Here is a 17999-nt window from a genome sequence, read left to right as displayed (position 1 = left end):
CGGCCACAGTGGTGGTGGTTGAATAGGATGTTGAAATTACATTAGAAACTGAATAGAGATGTTAATGACATGCTTTCTCTTCTTAATTAAGCCTGGAGGACATTATTCATGGTGAAACAGCGCCCCCTGGTGTGTTTTTGTGTTTCAGTTGGAAAACGCAAAAATAACTAAACTTGCAAGCAGGATTCAGGAATTTTCTTTCTAAAAGTTTGAAATTGCCATGATCCCAGGCAGATACACCTTAGAGATAGCAAAGTATGTTTTGTCCTAATGTCGTTTCCCCTAAAACAATGCGAAAACTAATGATTAATTAGCGGGACACTTCCTGATTTGACGTAATGACGTCACGACGCAAACGAAGCCGCACAACCGCATTGTTGTTGGTGGGTGAAAAGAGAAGCTAGGTCGGGGCTGTGGACTGGACTGCCTACCGCTGATCTCAACACCGTTTACTATTTACTCCCTGTTACCAAACACAAAAACATCCATGCCGACGGGATCATCGACGTCGGACTATTATTTAGACTTTATCGGCGTTAACAACCACAATAATTTCGTGCCCCGTTTTGGATGATCGCAACTTGAATGTGGATTTGCTGCTCTGCAGGGCCAACGTCCGTCGGTCGCCGCCATTGCTGCTTCGCAAGCTTTTTTTCTTCTTACAAAGTCGATTTATTGGACAAATAAAGGTAAGCGCGCTTTGTTTTGACTGCTCATGCTATTATCAGACCCCCCGTCGCGGGGCGGGGGCGTCGGAGCGGCGGAACGCGGCGCGGCTGTCGGAGAAAAACACTCGTTTTGTCAACGGAGTCTCATAGATTCTTGTTTTGTTGATCGCCATATTAGTTCCCTTCCTCCTCTCTGGGGTTAGCTAGCCGGGTAAGCTATTTTAGCTTAGCTCACGGGTTTGTGTGTTGGACGGAGTGTCCTCTCGCGTGGACAGAGAGTGGGCCCTGTTGACTTTCAATAGCAGTAGCTTGGCTACGCGAGACTTTGTCCCCTTAGCTAGCGTGCCTTTTAAGCCCGGTGGTGGTGGAGTTCTAAAGCGTTAGCTTCCTGAGAGAGAGCAGAGAGGCCGCAGACTAGAGTCAGACCTTTAATTCTGCTTTACTGACCCCACTACAGAAATACGGCCATTTCATATTTACCATAATTATTTAGCATAAATAATAACCTCAAGACCTTTTTCCCCCTCGTTTAGTTCGATGGCTTAATTGGCTTTTGCTAAATACATTTAAATTCTTGTTTCTGCTAGAAACGACATTAACATGAGTTCCCCTCCTCGGGGCGGGCTAGGCTGTTTGTCTGTAACGGTTTGTTTTGACCCCCTGGCTGTCATGTTACTACTGTACTGTATCAGCTGTCTGCAAGTTGTTGCCAACAACTACTGTACTGTATCAGGCAGCTGTCTGCAAGTGGTTGCCACCACAACCGATACATTTATTGCCATTTAAAGTATAATTGATTTGACGCTGCACCTACGTTGTCTCGTCAACTGCGCATTATTTGGCATATTAATTAGTATATGAATGAATGGTTTTAACTTTCTGGCTGCCTTTCACAGCCCATCCCTTACGCGATTATTCAGACACAATACACTAAATACATTATATTTCCTGTGCCAACTCGTTGACACCAAAATAGTAAACAAAATAAATAAATATCACACAAATGTATACATAACTCTGATCGAGAGTACAGACACATAGAGAGAGAGAGAGAAAATAAGTGTATGTGTTAAACTATCTTACTGTTTATATACAATTTGTCTTAATTACTAGTATTGTCTGCTTTTTGCTTCTGTTTAGTGAGGCAACTTTACGTAATGAATCATCAGATAACAGCAGCATATCCATTTAGATTTGTGTTGCTTGGCAGTTGGCACAGGCCAGTAGTCAAGGCTGGTCTTGCTAAAAGCTTGTCCGTATACATACTCAAGTCACGGTTACTGTTTAACTTGGCTAAGACAAAAATAGCATGCAAAGGTGTTAATTTAGTTTATCATGGTTGTTGCTCAAAGACATGATCAGTAAATATATATATATATATATATATATATATATATATATATATAAATATTATTGCTATGCTAATGTTAATCAGATTCCTTCCCCACACTTTCAGGGTGCTACTATAGGCCTTCAGGATGAAGAAAAAAGGTCGACATAACAATCATGTTGCCATGCCGAAGGCGAAGCGGGACTCTTCGCCCATCAAGCCTTCGCCCAACCGGGAGACGCTGACCTACGCCCAGGCCCAGCGCATCGTGGAGCTGGAGGTGGACGGCCGCGTGCACCGGCTCAGCATCTTCGACAAGCTGGACGTCATCAAGGACGACGACCCCACCGCCCAGGAGATCCTGGAGTGCAACAGCAACAAGGAGAACAACGAGAAGCCACAACAGGTTCTGGTGCGCTCCGTGCGCCTCAAAAACAGCCAGCAGAAGAAGAATGCGGCGCTGACGGCCGCGCTCGTCACCACCGGCACCACCAGCGGCGGCACCGGCCACCACCAAGGAAGCGGCGGCGGGGGAAGCAAGCTGTTGGAACCCAAGTTCCGCACGGTGGAGCACAACCTGCCGGGGGTGCCTCGGAGGCCTGCGGCATACTTCAAGTACACGGAGAAGACGGAGGATGAGCTGGACGAGGAGGTGGAGTACGACATGGATGAGGAGGACTTCGCCTGGCTGGAGCTGATCAACGAGAAGAGGAAGAGCGAGGGCACCAGCCAGGTGTCCTACAACCTCTTTGAGTTCCTCATGGACCGCTTCGAGAAGGAGTCCCACCTCGTCACACAGGGCCAGGCCCAACTGCAGTCGCTGGTGGACGAGGACGCCGTCTGCTGCGTCTGCATGGACGGCGACGGCGCCGACAGCAACGTCATCCTCTTCTGCGACTTGTGCAACATCGCCGTGCACCAGGAGTGCTATGGCGTGCCCTACATCCCCGAGGGCCAGTGGCTGTGCCGACACTGCCTCCAGTGCCCGTCTCGACCTGCCAACTGCGTCTTCTGTCCGAACCGGGGCGGCGCCCTGAAGAAGACGGACGACGACCGCTGGGGACACGTGGCGTGCGCCCTGTGGGTGCCCGAGGTGGGCTTCTCCGACACTGTCTTCATCGAGCCCATTGATGGCGTGAGCAACATCCCGCCCGCCCGCTGGAAGCTCACCTGTTGCCTCTGCAAGGAGAAAGGGACGGGGGCCTGCATCCAGTGCCACAAACAGAACTGTTACACAGCCTTCCACGTCAGCTGTGCCCAAAAGGCCGGACTCTATATGAAGATGGAGCCGGTGAAAGAGGCGACGGAGTCGGGCTCCGCGTCGTTCACAGTAAAAAAGACTGCGTATTGCTGCGCCCACACGCCTGAAGGCTGCGACAAGAGACCCCTCACCGTCTACGAGGACACCCACTCGAAACCGACCGCTCGCCACAAGCGAGGGGGGAAAAGGGGTAGCAACGGGTTAAAAGGATGGCAGAAGAAGCGGTGTAAACGGGAAGAGCCGGAACCAGAACCTGAAGCTCCTGCCAGCAGCTCTGGACCCAGCATAACGGCCTCAAGGTAGGGCTGATGACAAGGCTCGTGACGGGCACATCGAGCAAGCGTAACCATTATGAATTTATAGATGGAAATCAGTCGAGGCAACTGAGAACTTTAGTCATTTGAATTCCTAGAAGCCATCAGCATGTCTTGTCCTATGGAAGCATGTTGCGCAGAGAAAATAACCTATCTACAAGCTATCAATGCATCTTCTGTGAGCTTGTAGATGGGCTGTTTTGTTTAGAGTTATTATTTTAAGATTAGTATTTGAAGTGGTCAAACCCAGCAGTAGCAATATGGTCAGAAAGCATCTCTTAAATCTGAATAGTTATATTCCATATAGAAGCAAAGCTTTAAGCCTCAATCTGTGATGTCTTCACCAGTGGTTGGCAGTATGTAGAACTAACAGCACGAACAATATTACTAAAACGTCATTGCACATATTGTGGTAATTGTTTAGGAAACAGCGATAGTGTGGGGGCCTCCTTTCACACTGTTTCACAAGTTGCACGTCAGGCCTTGGCCATACATACATACCGGTATTTCGGTTGTTACATATTCCACGTGAATTAAGTCTCCACTTATCGACTCCAGTCTGAACATTTCTTATCAGTATCTCACTCTGCCTCTCTTGTCTTTAACCTTTTATCTCTCTATGGCATATCACGTTTGCTCTCTTCAACCTTCTCTGACTGGTTTCTGTATCTCTCTCTCTCTCTCTCCCTGCCCAGTTTGGACACGATCCTCAATCAGGTGTCTGTCTACAGGAAGAGGCCGTTCGTGGAGCGCGTCCTAAGCTACTGGGTGCTCAAGAGGCAGTCGAGAAACAACGTGCCACTAATCAGACGACTCCAGGCCAGCAACCCCCAGCCTCAGAAAACAAAGCAGCAGCCGGTTAGTCCTGTCATGAAACCCAACACTTCCACCACATTGCACAGTAACGCACACACAACTATGCACACCTCATCACCACAGGGGTTTTGCTTTTTAGACACAAACGCACTGCCAAACACAAAATGTGCTTGTTTTTTTGTTTTTAGGCTCCTCCTCAGCCTCCACAGCAGGAATGCAGGGCGGAGAGTAATCAAGCACTGAAGGAGCAACTGAAAGAGTGGCATCGTCTCCGCCACGACCTGGAGCGTGCCCGCCTGCTGCTGGAGCTCATCAGGAAGAGGGAGAAGCTAAAAAGAGAAGAGGTGATGTTCCACAGTAGTCGTCGTCGTCGTCATCATTATCATCATCATCCCAGTCTTGTTATTGTAGTCTCACCATGCCAGACCGCAACTCCCACAATGTTCAGTCAAATCCTTCCGCCATACGTTCTGGAGCAACGTAAATCATCTGAAAATGACCGGAGGATAAAGTGGATATTCCTCCCTGCTGCTGTTGTATTCACAGTTGTGGAAATGTGTCCTAATAAAAATAAAAATAATCAAAGCATAATATAGCTTGCTTATCAGAAATTTGAAATATGATGGAAAGATATTTTTGTGTAGTTCCAGACTCTAGCATTTAGCAGGTGTAGTTTCAGACTATACGTAGCATTCAGGAGGTGTTGTTCCAGACACTATCTTTGAAACAACAAATCTTTTTTTTTTTTATACGTTTTCTTTTGCGGCTTTCGCCTTTATCTTATATTTTTTTATAGAGGGACAGTCAGGCCGTCGGGATCGGGAGTCGAACCCGCGGCACACTGCCAGACTCGGACTACCGGCCAAGGTGCCTGGACCGCTGAGCCACGGCCCAGGCCACAACTGATCTTTTCTGTTTGTTTCTTTTTGGCCTGCAGATGAAGCTCCAGCAATCAGTATTAGAGGTCCAGCTCACTCCATTCAACATTCTGCTCAGGGCGGTTCTGAACCAACTGCAAGAGAAGGACACCTATAGAATCTTTACTCAGCCTGTCAGCATCACAGAGGTCAGTGGTTGCTGTTTTACAAACAGGCCACACCACTGCACATGTACCTATTCAGATATTACCAGGTGGCAAGCACTACACAATTATTTGGTTTAGCGTCATACTTGGCACGCCTAATCTCGAAAGCGTGTGTGTGTGTGTGTGTGTGTGTGTGTGTGTGTGTGTGTTAAAAAGAAAAAAAAAACATCTGAATCAGCCTGTAATGTCCTTATGCATTCCTATCCTACACGTTTTTTTTGTTTGTTTTCAAAATTTATGTCGCCTTGTGGCTCTCAGGTTCCTGACTATCTGGACCACGTGAAGAAGCCCATGGACTTCTCCACCATGAGGAAGCGCATCGACGAGCACGCCTACAGCAACATGGAGGAGTTTGAGGCCGACTTCGACCTCATCATCTTCAACTGCATGAAGTACAACGCCAAGGACACGTTCTTCCACAGGAACGGGCTGCGGATGCAGGACCACGGTGGGGCCATCATCCGAAAGGCCCGGCGAGAGGCGGAGCGCATCGGCTTTGACTTCCCCAGTGGCTTACACCTCCCCGAGCTCCCCAAGCCAGATGCCCCCCCACCCTTCTCCTGGGAGGATGGTAAGCTAATGAGATCGAATCATAGATCTGTAAATGGATGGACGGCAACCACGTTATGTGTTTTATTAGGTTTCGATCATGCCTACTTCATCTCATTATGAGCCATAATGCCAATGAAGACGGCGTACACGCAGGGATTTTGGCTGTTTCTTACATGGACGCTAGCGGTGATTAGCAATGGAGCTAAACTAAGGCGATTCATATATATTTTTAAACTCTGGATTAAGGCTAATTCATCAAATCTCGGGATCTTGTCCCTGGCTACCTGTGCATTATTTAATTAATCTTGTTATCTCGGGCATGGCTACAGAGGAGTTAAGATTGCAGCTTGAGAAAAGAGGTGAAACTCACCCTCCAACAGTTTTCTGGGTACGTGCAATGTGTTGCTGGTTCATAGTCACCATCGCGTTATACTGGTATTCCTATACTTGCTATTAATGTTGCAAATTATTGTGTGTGTGTGGGCAAAATAACATTGACGGCTATGACAGGTGAGGGGAAGAGTGCCAAACCATATGCCAGCTTAGCAACTGTTGCTAAACTAGCATTGGACAATCGCTTTGGGTGGTATTTAGCGATTGGGGTCAATTATCACACTAGCTTATCACATGACATGTGTACGTGTCTGTGCACTAGCCAAGCCATACTAACGCTGTCCCGTCAATTGCAGTGGACAAGCTGCTGAACCCGGCCAACCGGCAGCACATGACGCTGGAGGAGCAGCTGAGAGAGCTGCTGGAGAAGCTGGACCTCAGCGCAGCCATGAGGCACAGCCCCTCGCGCAACAAGCGCCTCAAGCTGCTCAAAAAGACCATCACGGAAGTGCGAAGCGAGATAAGCCTGAGGATGAGAAGGCAACGCCTCGCGGCGGCAGCAGTGGCGACGGCGACCACCACCACCCAGCCCCCAGAACCAGAACCCTGCCTTTTACGCAGAGAACCAGAGGGAAAACCACTGTCCGAAACAACCACCACTGTTCACTGCTCACCAGAGGAAGGTAAAGACCTGGCCACCTGGCTAAGGCTCCGTGAGGAAGTTAGTCTGAAACAGAATTTGACAAACCTCTTTGTGATGTATGTGGTTCTCAAACCTTTTCATATCAAGGATATCTGCCTTAGAAAAATGGTATGCGCACACTTATATGACACACTGAAGGTCCGACATGTGGAAATCACCCGTCGTTCCCGACATAGGTTAGGGTTTGTGCTAAGCTGTCGGTCTAATGACTGTCGGACCTTTGGTGTGTCGGAACAAGCCTGTACCCCAAGAATTGCTTATAAAATATAAGATTTGCACAATTTATTCAAAATGCCAGATCTTCAAGCTCATATGGCACAAAGTGATGCGCTGTGAGCTTGTATATCTGCTATTTTTTGTCAGGTGAAACCGCTCATGAAATGTAGACGACAAGATCGCCACCTAGTCGACAAGATCGTGATTGGCTGCTTCTAGCCAATGGGATGGCAAAGCCATCGGCCTCTGGGCCACGCAGGCTGCAGACAGACGGTGCAGAGCAACGCAGCAGAGAAGCATGATCACACTCACAGGTTGAAGGGGAACTAAACGGCGCATAGTACAATTATTTTACACGTTTGCAATGTTCGAACGTCACTCGATATAACTTCAAACCAAACGCGGCTGAAACAGCGCAGTGCAGCCAATGCAAAGCCAGTCATTGAACCACACGCACAACGTCGGAGACGAACGCAAACTACGGCCGCGAGGCGCGTGGTTGTGACACACAAACATACACGTTACTAAAATCATAATCGGACTAATATGGGGGCGGGAGAACACAACGGAGACGTCGCTTCTTTCACCTGACAAAAATCACTATGTGATCATTTCTTGTTTATTATCCAAAGTATAAGATGGTTAAAATAATTGTGATGCCATATTAACTAATTTAGCTGGGGAAAGAAACAGTTTTAATGTAAATTATTGGCTGCTGTAATGACGCCAGGAAACAAAGCGACCCAATTCATCTTCCGTGTGTCTTTTTTTTAAATCTTCCCAGAAGAAAAAGTATTGCCTCCTCCGCCTAAACTAGAGCCATTGAACTTACCACCACATGTGGAAGAACCGGTCAGCAACTCGGAAGAACCGCCACCCGCACTCAAGCCCGCTCAGTCCCGAGTGGAAAGGAATCAGAAGACCGATGTCAGCGGCGACAGCGAGCCCAAGACTGCTACTACCTCAGCTCCCCGGGAAACCACTCCCAACGGGCATATTCCTCCACACTCAATGCTGCTTTCCTCCGACAACAACGACCTCGGCGTCGTGGCCACCTCTGTGCTCGCTGAAGCCCCAGTCACTCCCCCCGCCTCCCGCAACAGACGGACCAACATCCTCTTCCGCAAATCCAAGAGTGTCAGCCCGCAGAAACCCCCCAAGAAGATTGAAACCTCATCATTGCCGGGCTCCCCGACGTCCCTTGGTGCCAAGACCTTCCTCTCGGTGGTGATTCCCAGACTGGAGACCCTCCTCCTGCCCAGGAAGAGAACACGGAGCAACAGCGGAGATCATGAGGAGGAGGAGGAGGAGGAGTCTCCTATCAAACGCCTTGACACAGGTATGTCGTCCATTAAACCCAAGCCTGATTCATACTATGTGGTTTTCGATTTTCACAATTCCAGTTAATTGTTCCCACTAACGATTCCACTATGTTAAAAAACATTACTTGAGGGCGTTCCAAATGGATTCTTACAGGTCTATACCTCTTGAGAGTGTAAAAAAAAAAAAAAAATGCACCCTTCCATTTGCAGTGTTGTACCCGAACGCGTTCAAAGAATGATCGTTCATGAACGCGTTCATATTTTGGGTGAACGTGAACTGAACACACTGTATTTCTGCCTGGTGAATGTCAGTGTGAACGAGTTCATTTCTGGCGTGTGTGAACGTCACTTTCTCACGTTCAACTTCGTTCAAGAGTGAGTGTTTCCATAAAGCCTTCCAGGCGAAATTCCTGGCACTAAAACACACCCTAAACAGGCCTTAATATCTAGTGGAAAACCCACCAATAAGTCCTTATCCGACACAAATTAACTAATCATTCTCAGCCGTACAATTTCACTGGAGCGCGCGGCACGCAGACAGACAGGCAGCAGACACTAGGTGGAAAGCCTGGTGAGGCAAGGTGCTGAGCAGACACAGAACATCCCAACTCCTTGTTGTTTGATTAAACATAATGTGCCACGAAAAATAGCTTCCAATTTATGCGTCGAGGAGGTATGTGTTGTATCCATATCGCCATGAACGGCCAACAAAATGCATCTCCCTCCGGCTCCCACAGACTAGTGAAGCACAGTAATGCCTGATTTATTCTTTGTCGTACGTGTTCCGTGAAAATAGATGATCTATAAGCTCACAACTCGTCGCATCCACAACGTGTTGTGAGCTTGTAGATCAACTATTTTCAACACGCGGAGATTAGGCTGTGAGAAATGAGAACATTCAGAAACCTTTGCCTTCACAATAAAAGCAGGCAGCTTTCACAAGTGTGCTCATAAAAGACAAGGAAAAGCATTACGAATTTGCTGGAATTTCACATTGCAAAAGAGCTATTATAATGGATAATGGTAATGGAGAATAGATATTGTAAAAGTTGTCACTTTAGTAATCCCAAAGGTTGGAGTTCATAGCAGACTTTATTCCTATATGCTGTGGCAATAATAAAAAATTAAAAAAACGAAAAATAACTATAATAAAAATCATGAAACCATGCAAAATTTGGATGATAATTATTGATTAAATTATTAAATGTGTGAACTGAACTAGTTCATGAAAAAAAAAAACTTTTCCCAACACTGTGCATTTGTGAATTTTAGTTATGGTGGTCCTTAAAATTGAAAAAGTCTTGGTCACTGGTATTGTCATGGTCACTGGTATTGTAATTAAATACCAGACGTGAAGTCCACATATCAGCTCTTGACAGTGTGATTAAAAACGGTTCCTCACGGTTGGATCCGTTACCAGATCCCTGTGCAATAGTTGATCTCATAGTTTAGCTCTGATGGAAGGGAACTTTTAGGTGAGTGTCTCATAAAGTTTTTTGTGATTTTTTCTTTTTAATTTATTTATATTTAATTTTGTCCAGGAATAGCGAACGGTTTCGTGGTTAAGGACAGCAGGTCTGCTCCTGGCAGGCCACTAGAACCGCGGCGACGCTGCGCTTCCGAGTCCAGCATCTCCTCTTGCGGGAGCGTGCAGAGTAGCACAAGGTATGTGTCACAATTAGTTGAGAGGATCGAAAATTACTTTTGCATAATAATTGTCACAATCATTTTCACGCTGATTTTATATTGTGAACTATTTAAAAAAAAGATTTGAGTTCAAAACGTTTGCTCTGAAAGAATATATATTCAAAGATTTGCCCCACATTTTCACGATTTTTGAAAAATAGCAGATCTACAAGCTTGTATATCTGCTATTTTTCAATAGCTACAGCTCCATCTCACTGAATTAGAATATTTTGTAAAAGTAAATTTTCTTCTGTAATAAAATTAATAAAGTGAAACTTTATATATTCTATATACCGGTATATTAATTGTGCATAAAGTGAAGTATTTAAAACCTTTTTTTGTTTTAATCTCTTATGGCGTACAGCTCATGAAAATCTAAAAATCCTATCGATGAATTAGAATGATTTTTTTTAAACGAGAAATGTCGACCATCTGAAAAGTATATTAATGTATGCAGTTAATTCTTGGTCTGAGCTACTTTTGAAGAAATTATTTCATCAATGGGGCGTGGCATGGAGGTGATCAGTCTGTGGCACTGTTGATGTGTTATGGAAGCCCAGGTTTGCGTTAATAACAGCCGTAAATGAATTTGTATTGTTCAGTCTCATGTCTCACACCTTGACAATACAACCTAGATTCTCTGTGGGGTTCAGGTCAGGCCAAGCACAGTAATACCATGGTCAGTACACCAGTTACTAGTAGTTTTGGCTCTGTGGCTTATCAGCTGATTGTCCCGTCTGTGCCCCTCCATATCCTCCAGCACTGTTGTCATGCCTAAAAGTGGCAAGGGGAGGCCGGCTGTGACGCGCCGTAGCACTGTGGACGATAAGAGCACTCTGGTCACCTGTATTGAGAACGGGGAGCCCACCAAAGCAGCCAAGATCGCATCAGGTGAGCCATTATTAACATTGGTTGAATTCAGACCCAAACCTTTTTAAATCCAAGAGGCAAAGTTATTCATTGAGTAATTTCCTGTTAACACCATTAACAAATGCTTTACTCTGCATGAATGCTTGATAATATCCAAATGGCCAATATTCTCTGTGCCTCTATTCTCACACGTGTATTTGTTTTGGTGAGGCTGGTTTTAAGTTTGCATACAATTCAACCTTACTATTTAGAATGGACAAAGAATGATATCTACAAATGCTTAATATACCTACAAGCATGGCCTTAGTTTTTTCTGTCTTTCATCTCCCTCTCTGGTCGGCATGTAAAACCTGCCACGTTAACTAGGCGGTAGTTTGGTCTGCTCCTTTTCCCCCCCTCTACACCAAATCCGAATGACTAGGTATAGGTGCGTATTGTGCGTAATCTACGTATTTGATAAAACATTTCTTACGTTTAAAGAGAGAGAGAATACATTGTCACAAAACTATTTCACTCAAAGTTTACGTTTATACGTTTTTGTTGAATTAGAAATTATGCACTAAGGGTGGATGGATAAATGCATACATGATAAAAAAAATAGCTGAAAAAAATCATATAGTTGACCCTCATTCATACAGGCTGTTGCTTTTTATATTCAGTTTAGAACAAAAAAAAATCTGGGGCAATCAATCACTTTATATTTAACTGCGTTCCATTATCACGCTTGTACAATAGACTAGGCATGCCGCGGTTTATGGAATTTCGGTAATACCGCGACAGGAAAAGCCACTGGCAGACTAAGGCAAAACATTTATTTTCACCACACATCTGCAGTAGAAAGACACCCAGATCCAGTTGTGTATTCCATATTTATTTCCATTGGCTGTCATGTTGGTTCAGTCCAAGCATCCCAAACGTTTGTATTGAGTTGTGCTTTCATTGGCAATGTACCCATTCTGCAATAGAGTTGTGAGCATGCACACTAGTATACACTACACAGTACGGTAGTACATGGTACACGTTCATTAGGGGGAGCCATAGTACAGTGTAATACAGTGGGGGATAGCTATGGATTCATTGATTGAATACTTTATTGGCAGAAATGTAATCAGTACAGGGTACAGTCAAATCTTTATTTTTATATATATATATCTTTTTATAATACCGACTCCCTACTCTGTAAATCTCATACCGTGGCATGCCTACAATAGACCTACATGCTCAAAACCCATCGCTAAGCTTGGATATCGTTGCTCTCGGGCAGAAACCCCCTCATCTCCATATTTTTACTTGTTTTTTTCCCGTAAATGAATGCCATGGATATCATACTACAGTGTCACACAAAAGCATCGGAAGTAGAAGATCCAGATTCGAGCTTGTAGATTTGCTGCTTTTGAATCACGAAAAGTTACAGTTTTAGACATATGGGTTTTTCACCGGACATACGATATGGGATGTTTCTTTTGGTGCGTGACAACGTGAACAACCAAGTTCTGGGCCCTTTTCTGACACCCGTTTTGCCCCAGTTGCTTTGCCTTAAAATGCTGTTACGTCATCGTCCAGTCAAGACGAGCACTTTTCACAGTCCATCAGTTAGTTCACCTTTCACTCTGTTACTAACAGCAGAGCTAATGTACTCACTTTGCTTCTTTGAATGGCTATTTCACTTTATTAAATCTGTCACAGAATAAAAGCCAGTTATGCCAGCATGCTGAACATAATGTATTTTATTTCATTATGTATTTGTTTTATTCAGTCTTTTTTTATTAATTAGCTTGATTCAATATTTGAAGTTCATGTTAAGAGACACCATGCCATACTTTACAAATCCATTCTAACCTTAAGCTCCACTTAAAACAAACATCCTGCGTTCTAGTGACTGATATAGTCCTAAATGCATGAGCAGGCGTGCTATTTCAATCGTGTCTTTTCTTTCGTTATTTTTATTAAAAATGAATTACAAATACAAGGATATGCCCCTTATTATCAAAATAAAACGAAATACTGAATCAAGCAACAAAATAATATATATGTGCACACAAAAGCTTGAGTAGATGTTAAAATGATCCCCAAAAGTGAAATATCCCTTTAATTCACAAGACTTAATCCAAATGGCATATTTTTCTAATATGTGACCATCTAATCTATGTGTGTTGTTGTGTGAGTGGTGTTGTTATATTTCCCCTATCCTGTATGCATGGCTTTGTGGTTGTTTAGTCTCGTTATACTCTTTGGTCCTATCTTTTGCACCGCCTTACCGCTCATGCCTACAATTTTAGGCATTTCTTGCAGATTTCTCACAATGTTTGCGATGTAGATCAGCTATTTTCTCGATTTTAAAATGCTTATCAAAATTGTAAGAAATGCCTAAAACGTTTAGGCATAAGGGGTAAGGTGGTGCACATGATGGGGCCAACCATGTGTCTGTTTGCAGTTGAACCCCCACCCCCATAACTTGCTTGTCATTATTCCTGCTTCCCGTAGAAGTTGGCAACGGAAATATATGGAAGCCCACTAGCGCCTCAGCAACATTTGCTCTGGAACCTCTTAAACTAGTTTGGGCAAAATGTAGTGGATATCCCTCCTACCCCGCCTTGGTGAGTGAGAAGTGTGCGCATGTGTCCTCAGTCCTGAGACGCTGCTGGCCATCTCTCTTTTGTCTGTCTCATTCACACCCATGATGCATTTCCTCTCATCGTTAAGTGGTGTAGCTCGTGTTTTGTGCCAAACAACACCCATGCCAGGTTGTTAGCTAGCAAAAAGAATCGGCTTGTGCGTGCGTGTGTGTGTGTGTGTGTGTGTGACTGTGTCTGTGTGTGAGCTGTCCAGAGATGGCTTTAGTGGCTTTCCGCGGGGGCTCATTGCTGCATGCGTGTGCATGAGTTATGTATGTATGATCGCCTGTTAAAGTTTCTTCTGTCTCCACTGGTGAGAGCTTTTGTGGCTACTGCAGCCATCTGGAAAAACTCCCCATCTGTTGCGTCTCCTTGCTGGTTGTGTGCCTGCCGTGCTGTCGCTCAGGCCCATGTTCTTGTTGCTTAAACACAGATCACGGATCCCAAAACATCACAGAAGAGGACAGTGGCACGTCGTCGTCAACACAACGGAGTCCTGCCCCCTCTGCCTCCTCCGGACGTTCTCAGGGCAGGAGAGCAGATGCAGTACAGGTCCGACGAGAAGCTCTTCCTCGTCCACTTCTTCGACAACAAGCGCAGCTGGTAAATATCTTAGGCTAGACTACAAATTCAAGAAAAGCAAGAAGTAAAACAAAAAAACAACGTATCAAGTTGTAACAACATGAAACATTGCATTGTTGGTAAACAAGGCCAATTTGCAACCCCAGTCCCTGGTTAGGCCTTTCTATATAAATATGATCTACCTACAAGTACAAAAGCAATACCATTCCAAGATTACACTTAAATGTTTTAAAATGTGCCTAACACATTAATGTTCGCACCTCTGGACCAATTTCAGTTTAACTTCTTCATTAAACATTTTGAGATCAGTTTGTCTTTATTTCAGTTGGTATCTGTATTTGGCCATGGACCCCCATCTGAAAATACGATGTTCCAGGGACCACTCGGAAGTTAAAAACATTCGCTGTGAAATAATTTATATTCAAAGATCTAATGACATATTTTTACGATTTTCCAAAGAGTGCCGCACTATGAGCTTGTAGATCTGCTATTTTTCAATAGCTAAAATATAGTTCCTGTCCTGAATTTGTTAACTCAATCCCAGCCAGGAATATTTAACTACTTGCCTGCCAGAGCGCCGCGGTTTTCAGGCCGCACGGCCCCTATTTGAAGGTATATTTGATGGTAATGAGAGAGCCGTTCACTGTGTGTCACGTGAAAAAACTCTTGAAAAATCCATCCATGTACCGGTAATCCATAGTTATAGCCTTTTTAAAGGGCTAAAGACGTGTATACACAAATCAAAACCACGGAGTGCCTTGGATGTGTACAAGTGTCTTTAGGTCTTATTATTTTATTTATTTAAAAAATATATATTTTATTGTTTTTGTTTTTTCCCTTTCCTTCTTCAGCGACCTCCTTGTGGTTTGCGCGTGTGCACTGCCGTTCAATTCCTTGTTTACAGCCCGATTAGAATGGCCCATGACTCTAAATCTACGGCGCTCTCCCTGGTTTTGACCAAAAGGGCAATGTTCTGTCTTCATTTCTGACTTCAGGAAGCATCTCGTTTGGAATATAAATGCTTCTAGACTCTCTAGAGAGACTTTAGACTTTAGGTGACAGCGTGAGGAACGGAAGATTATGCCTCCCGGTTTTGTGGGGTAAAGGAAGGTGGGGCTTTTCAGAGTAAAATCTGCCTCATCTGCTGGCACTCTAGCACCATTATTTGTTAAGAATTCCCCGGCCAAAAAAAGTGTTAAGATTGGATGGTCTCTCATGGTGAAATTCACATTTCACTTTGACACCGCTAAAAGGAGGCAGAGTCTTACTGGCACATGGCCTCCTCATGTGGTTCTTCAGAGTGAGTTGCATATGGTTGATCCAAGAGCTCCCTCTATTGGAAACAATGACTCAATGTAACTTGAGTGAGTTAATTTCATGCTAATTGACCATTTGTCTAATTGGTCCCTGACTGACTAACCAGCAGGATCTTTCTGCCTTGTTGCGCCCTGATTCAGCCTGGTTTATGTTGAATTTGCTAAAACATCATTTTTGGAAACTACTAAAAACAAACCCAGTCACCATGCTGCACCTGTGATGTTCCTTTTTACTGACGCCAAGTTTAAAATAAGAATTGAATGTGCACAGAATATCAATACGAAGCAACTGAAAAACACCTTATTTCAATGGTAGTGGATGGAGAGAGAGGATTTTTGTCCAACCACGAAACGACAACCAATGGGTGCGAAGAGGGGCACAACCATGGGCAGGACTTGACAACGGGTGAATTATAACCATCTCTGTTTTTTCCCCCTCAGGCAATGGCTTCCTAGATCCAAGGTGGTTCCTTTTGGCCTCCACAAGACTATAGACAGAATCAAGTTGACGGAGGGCCGCTCCGCTTCTGTTCGCAAAGCCGTGCGGATGGCTTTCAACCGAGCCATGAGCCACCGGACCCAGAACCAGGCCCAGGGACTATAGCCTGGCAGCGGAACCCAAGATGCTGGACTGATATCTTCATCATCATCATCTCCATCTTAAACCTCTGAGGAAAAGGCCTTCCTATTAAAAGTCTGACTCGTACTTGTCGTGTGCCGGTGAATAGCCGACCTTTACAAAGCTCACAACTAGGGTTGTGCCAATGACGAGAATCTTGTCATTTATTGATTTCTATTCATTCAGAAAGAGATCGCTCTATGCTACCGTCTGTCAGCGTCTCCGTTGCTAGGAGATAAACTGGAAGTGGTCCGTCCGTCAATTAAATGATTCCCCCTCATCCACTACCATTATGACCGCAATCTTCAAACGCCTTTTTCTCTGAATCCTTTCTCAGATTGAGGTGTTGGCTCAAAACCGGGATGTTAGCGGCTCATTAGTAAATTGCCGCTACCTCGTGGTTACAACATTAACTGATGACTTATAAAAAGACGGTAGCCACATTAGCTTTTAGCCGATTTGGCTTCCGGTCATTTTGGGGTGAATTTTGGGGTCCTGGCTGAATCCGGTGGCAGGGGAGGGACACAGACTGAAACAATGCTGGCATTCAATTAGTTAATGATTGGTCTATTTCTGAAACAATGCTGGCATTAAATTAGTTAATGATTGGTCTATTTCTGAACCAATTCATTAATGGTTCCCTTGAACAATTCCTATGTTAAAAATAAAGTTGATATAATTTTTCAAATTCTTATCTCCAAATGTTAACTTTGTGTTTCTTTTCCTAAACGCCCCATTTGATCATACTGTAGTATGATCGTTACACAAGGCGTTGCACAAAAGCAGCAGATTGAGTTTGTAGATCTGCTATTTTTGCATTTGAATCCTGAAAAGTAAACCGTTTTGGACATATGAGGTTTCCACACAAGATATTATTTTAGCGGTTCTCAAAGTGAGGTCCAGCCGGGGACCCAGAGGGGGTTACTTGACGGGGGGTTCCAAATAGAACCCTTACAGGTCTGTAACTCGTGAGAGTGTACAAATGGAACCGGTTTGGTTTGTTGTGAGCTTGGAGGTCTGCTATTCCCGGCCCGAACTCGGTGCTCGACGGAGCATAAATCAGGCGTGAACACAGCTTGTTTACTTGATAATACTACAGTAAACCATTTAAGAGTATTTCAGCCTTGCACACACACAGTATGGGGGTTTCACACTCAAAACATACAACTTGCACATTTTACACACTCAAACTCGCTGTTATCGTGGTGTTTACCTACCGTTTTACCTGTGAGCCGAACCAATAGGGCTGGGTAATTACAACATGTATCGGAAAAACGATGTTTAGAAACAATAATAACAGACTATATGAAGCTGCTCATTTTAGGTTTAATCAAAGACGCAGGGGTTTGTTTTAATTAATATTTAAATTTCTCGTATTATCAACGAATCCACGTGAAACTATTTCATTCGATTTTTCATAATCAACTAAATTGATTGGTCCGATTAACCACGCAACCCTGTATTGTACTTTTTTGTATGACGTTGGTGTGTTTTCACTCTTTCGTTCGCTAACCGCAATCGAGGCAAAACGTTTAAAATAATCATATCGATTTTGGATTGATTATCACCCCCAGCCCTGTGAACTGGGTCCTTCCACTTCTTCTATGGACAAACTCCAACGCTCATGAACTCTTATTCATTCAACACTTTTTTTGTTTTTGTTTTATGGAAATAATGTAGCTTGCAACATGTCATCAAGTTTGGTCTATGAG

The 17999-nt window shown here is 44.3% G+C and overlaps 1 protein-coding gene across 1 annotated transcript; it reads left to right on the top strand.

The window, feature by feature from the left end:
• Window positions 1–398: 398 nt before the first annotated feature.
• On the top strand, window positions 399–16257 carry LOC310857823 (bromodomain-containing protein 1-like). Its single transcript, XM_083763750.1, has 12 exons — window positions 399–689; window positions 2125–3558; window positions 4269–4431; window positions 4578–4733; window positions 5327–5455; window positions 5732–6044; window positions 6715–7041; window positions 8062–8616; window positions 10141–10264; window positions 11046–11176; window positions 14204–14373; window positions 16110–16257. The coding sequence occupies exons 2-12, from the start codon at window positions 2147–2149 to the stop codon at window positions 16122–16124; spliced, it is 3495 nt and encodes a 1164-aa protein (XP_083619876.1). The 5' UTR covers window positions 399–689; window positions 2125–2146; the 3' UTR covers window positions 16125–16257.
• Window positions 16258–17999: the final 1742 nt, after the last annotated feature.

The sequence above is a fragment of the Protomyctophum parallelum genome, assembly GCF_964188405.1.
Source record: "Protomyctophum parallelum genome assembly, chromosome: 4".
Classification (NCBI taxonomy): domain Eukaryota; kingdom Metazoa; phylum Chordata; class Actinopteri; order Myctophiformes; family Myctophidae; genus Protomyctophum; species Protomyctophum parallelum.
The sequence above is the reverse complement of the archived record's forward strand: the minus strand, read 5'-3'. Positions and strand labels throughout refer to the sequence as shown.

What these genes read in the sequence shown, in the direction of transcription:
- LOC310857823 (XM_083763750.1), top strand. Translation starts at nt 2,147, where the DNA reads ATGAAGAAAAAAGGTCGACATAACAATCATGTTGCCATGCCGAAGGCG. An exon ending in AGAAGCTAAAAAGAGAAGAG is followed by an intron (nt 4,734 to 5,326) that starts GTGATGTTCCAC and finishes TTTGGCCTGCAG; the next exon opens with ATGAAGCTCCAGCAATCAGT. An exon ending in TCACTGCTCACCAGAGGAAG is followed by an intron (nt 7,042 to 8,061) that starts GTAAAGACCTGG and finishes AAATCTTCCCAG; the next exon opens with AAGAAAAAGTATTGCCTCCT.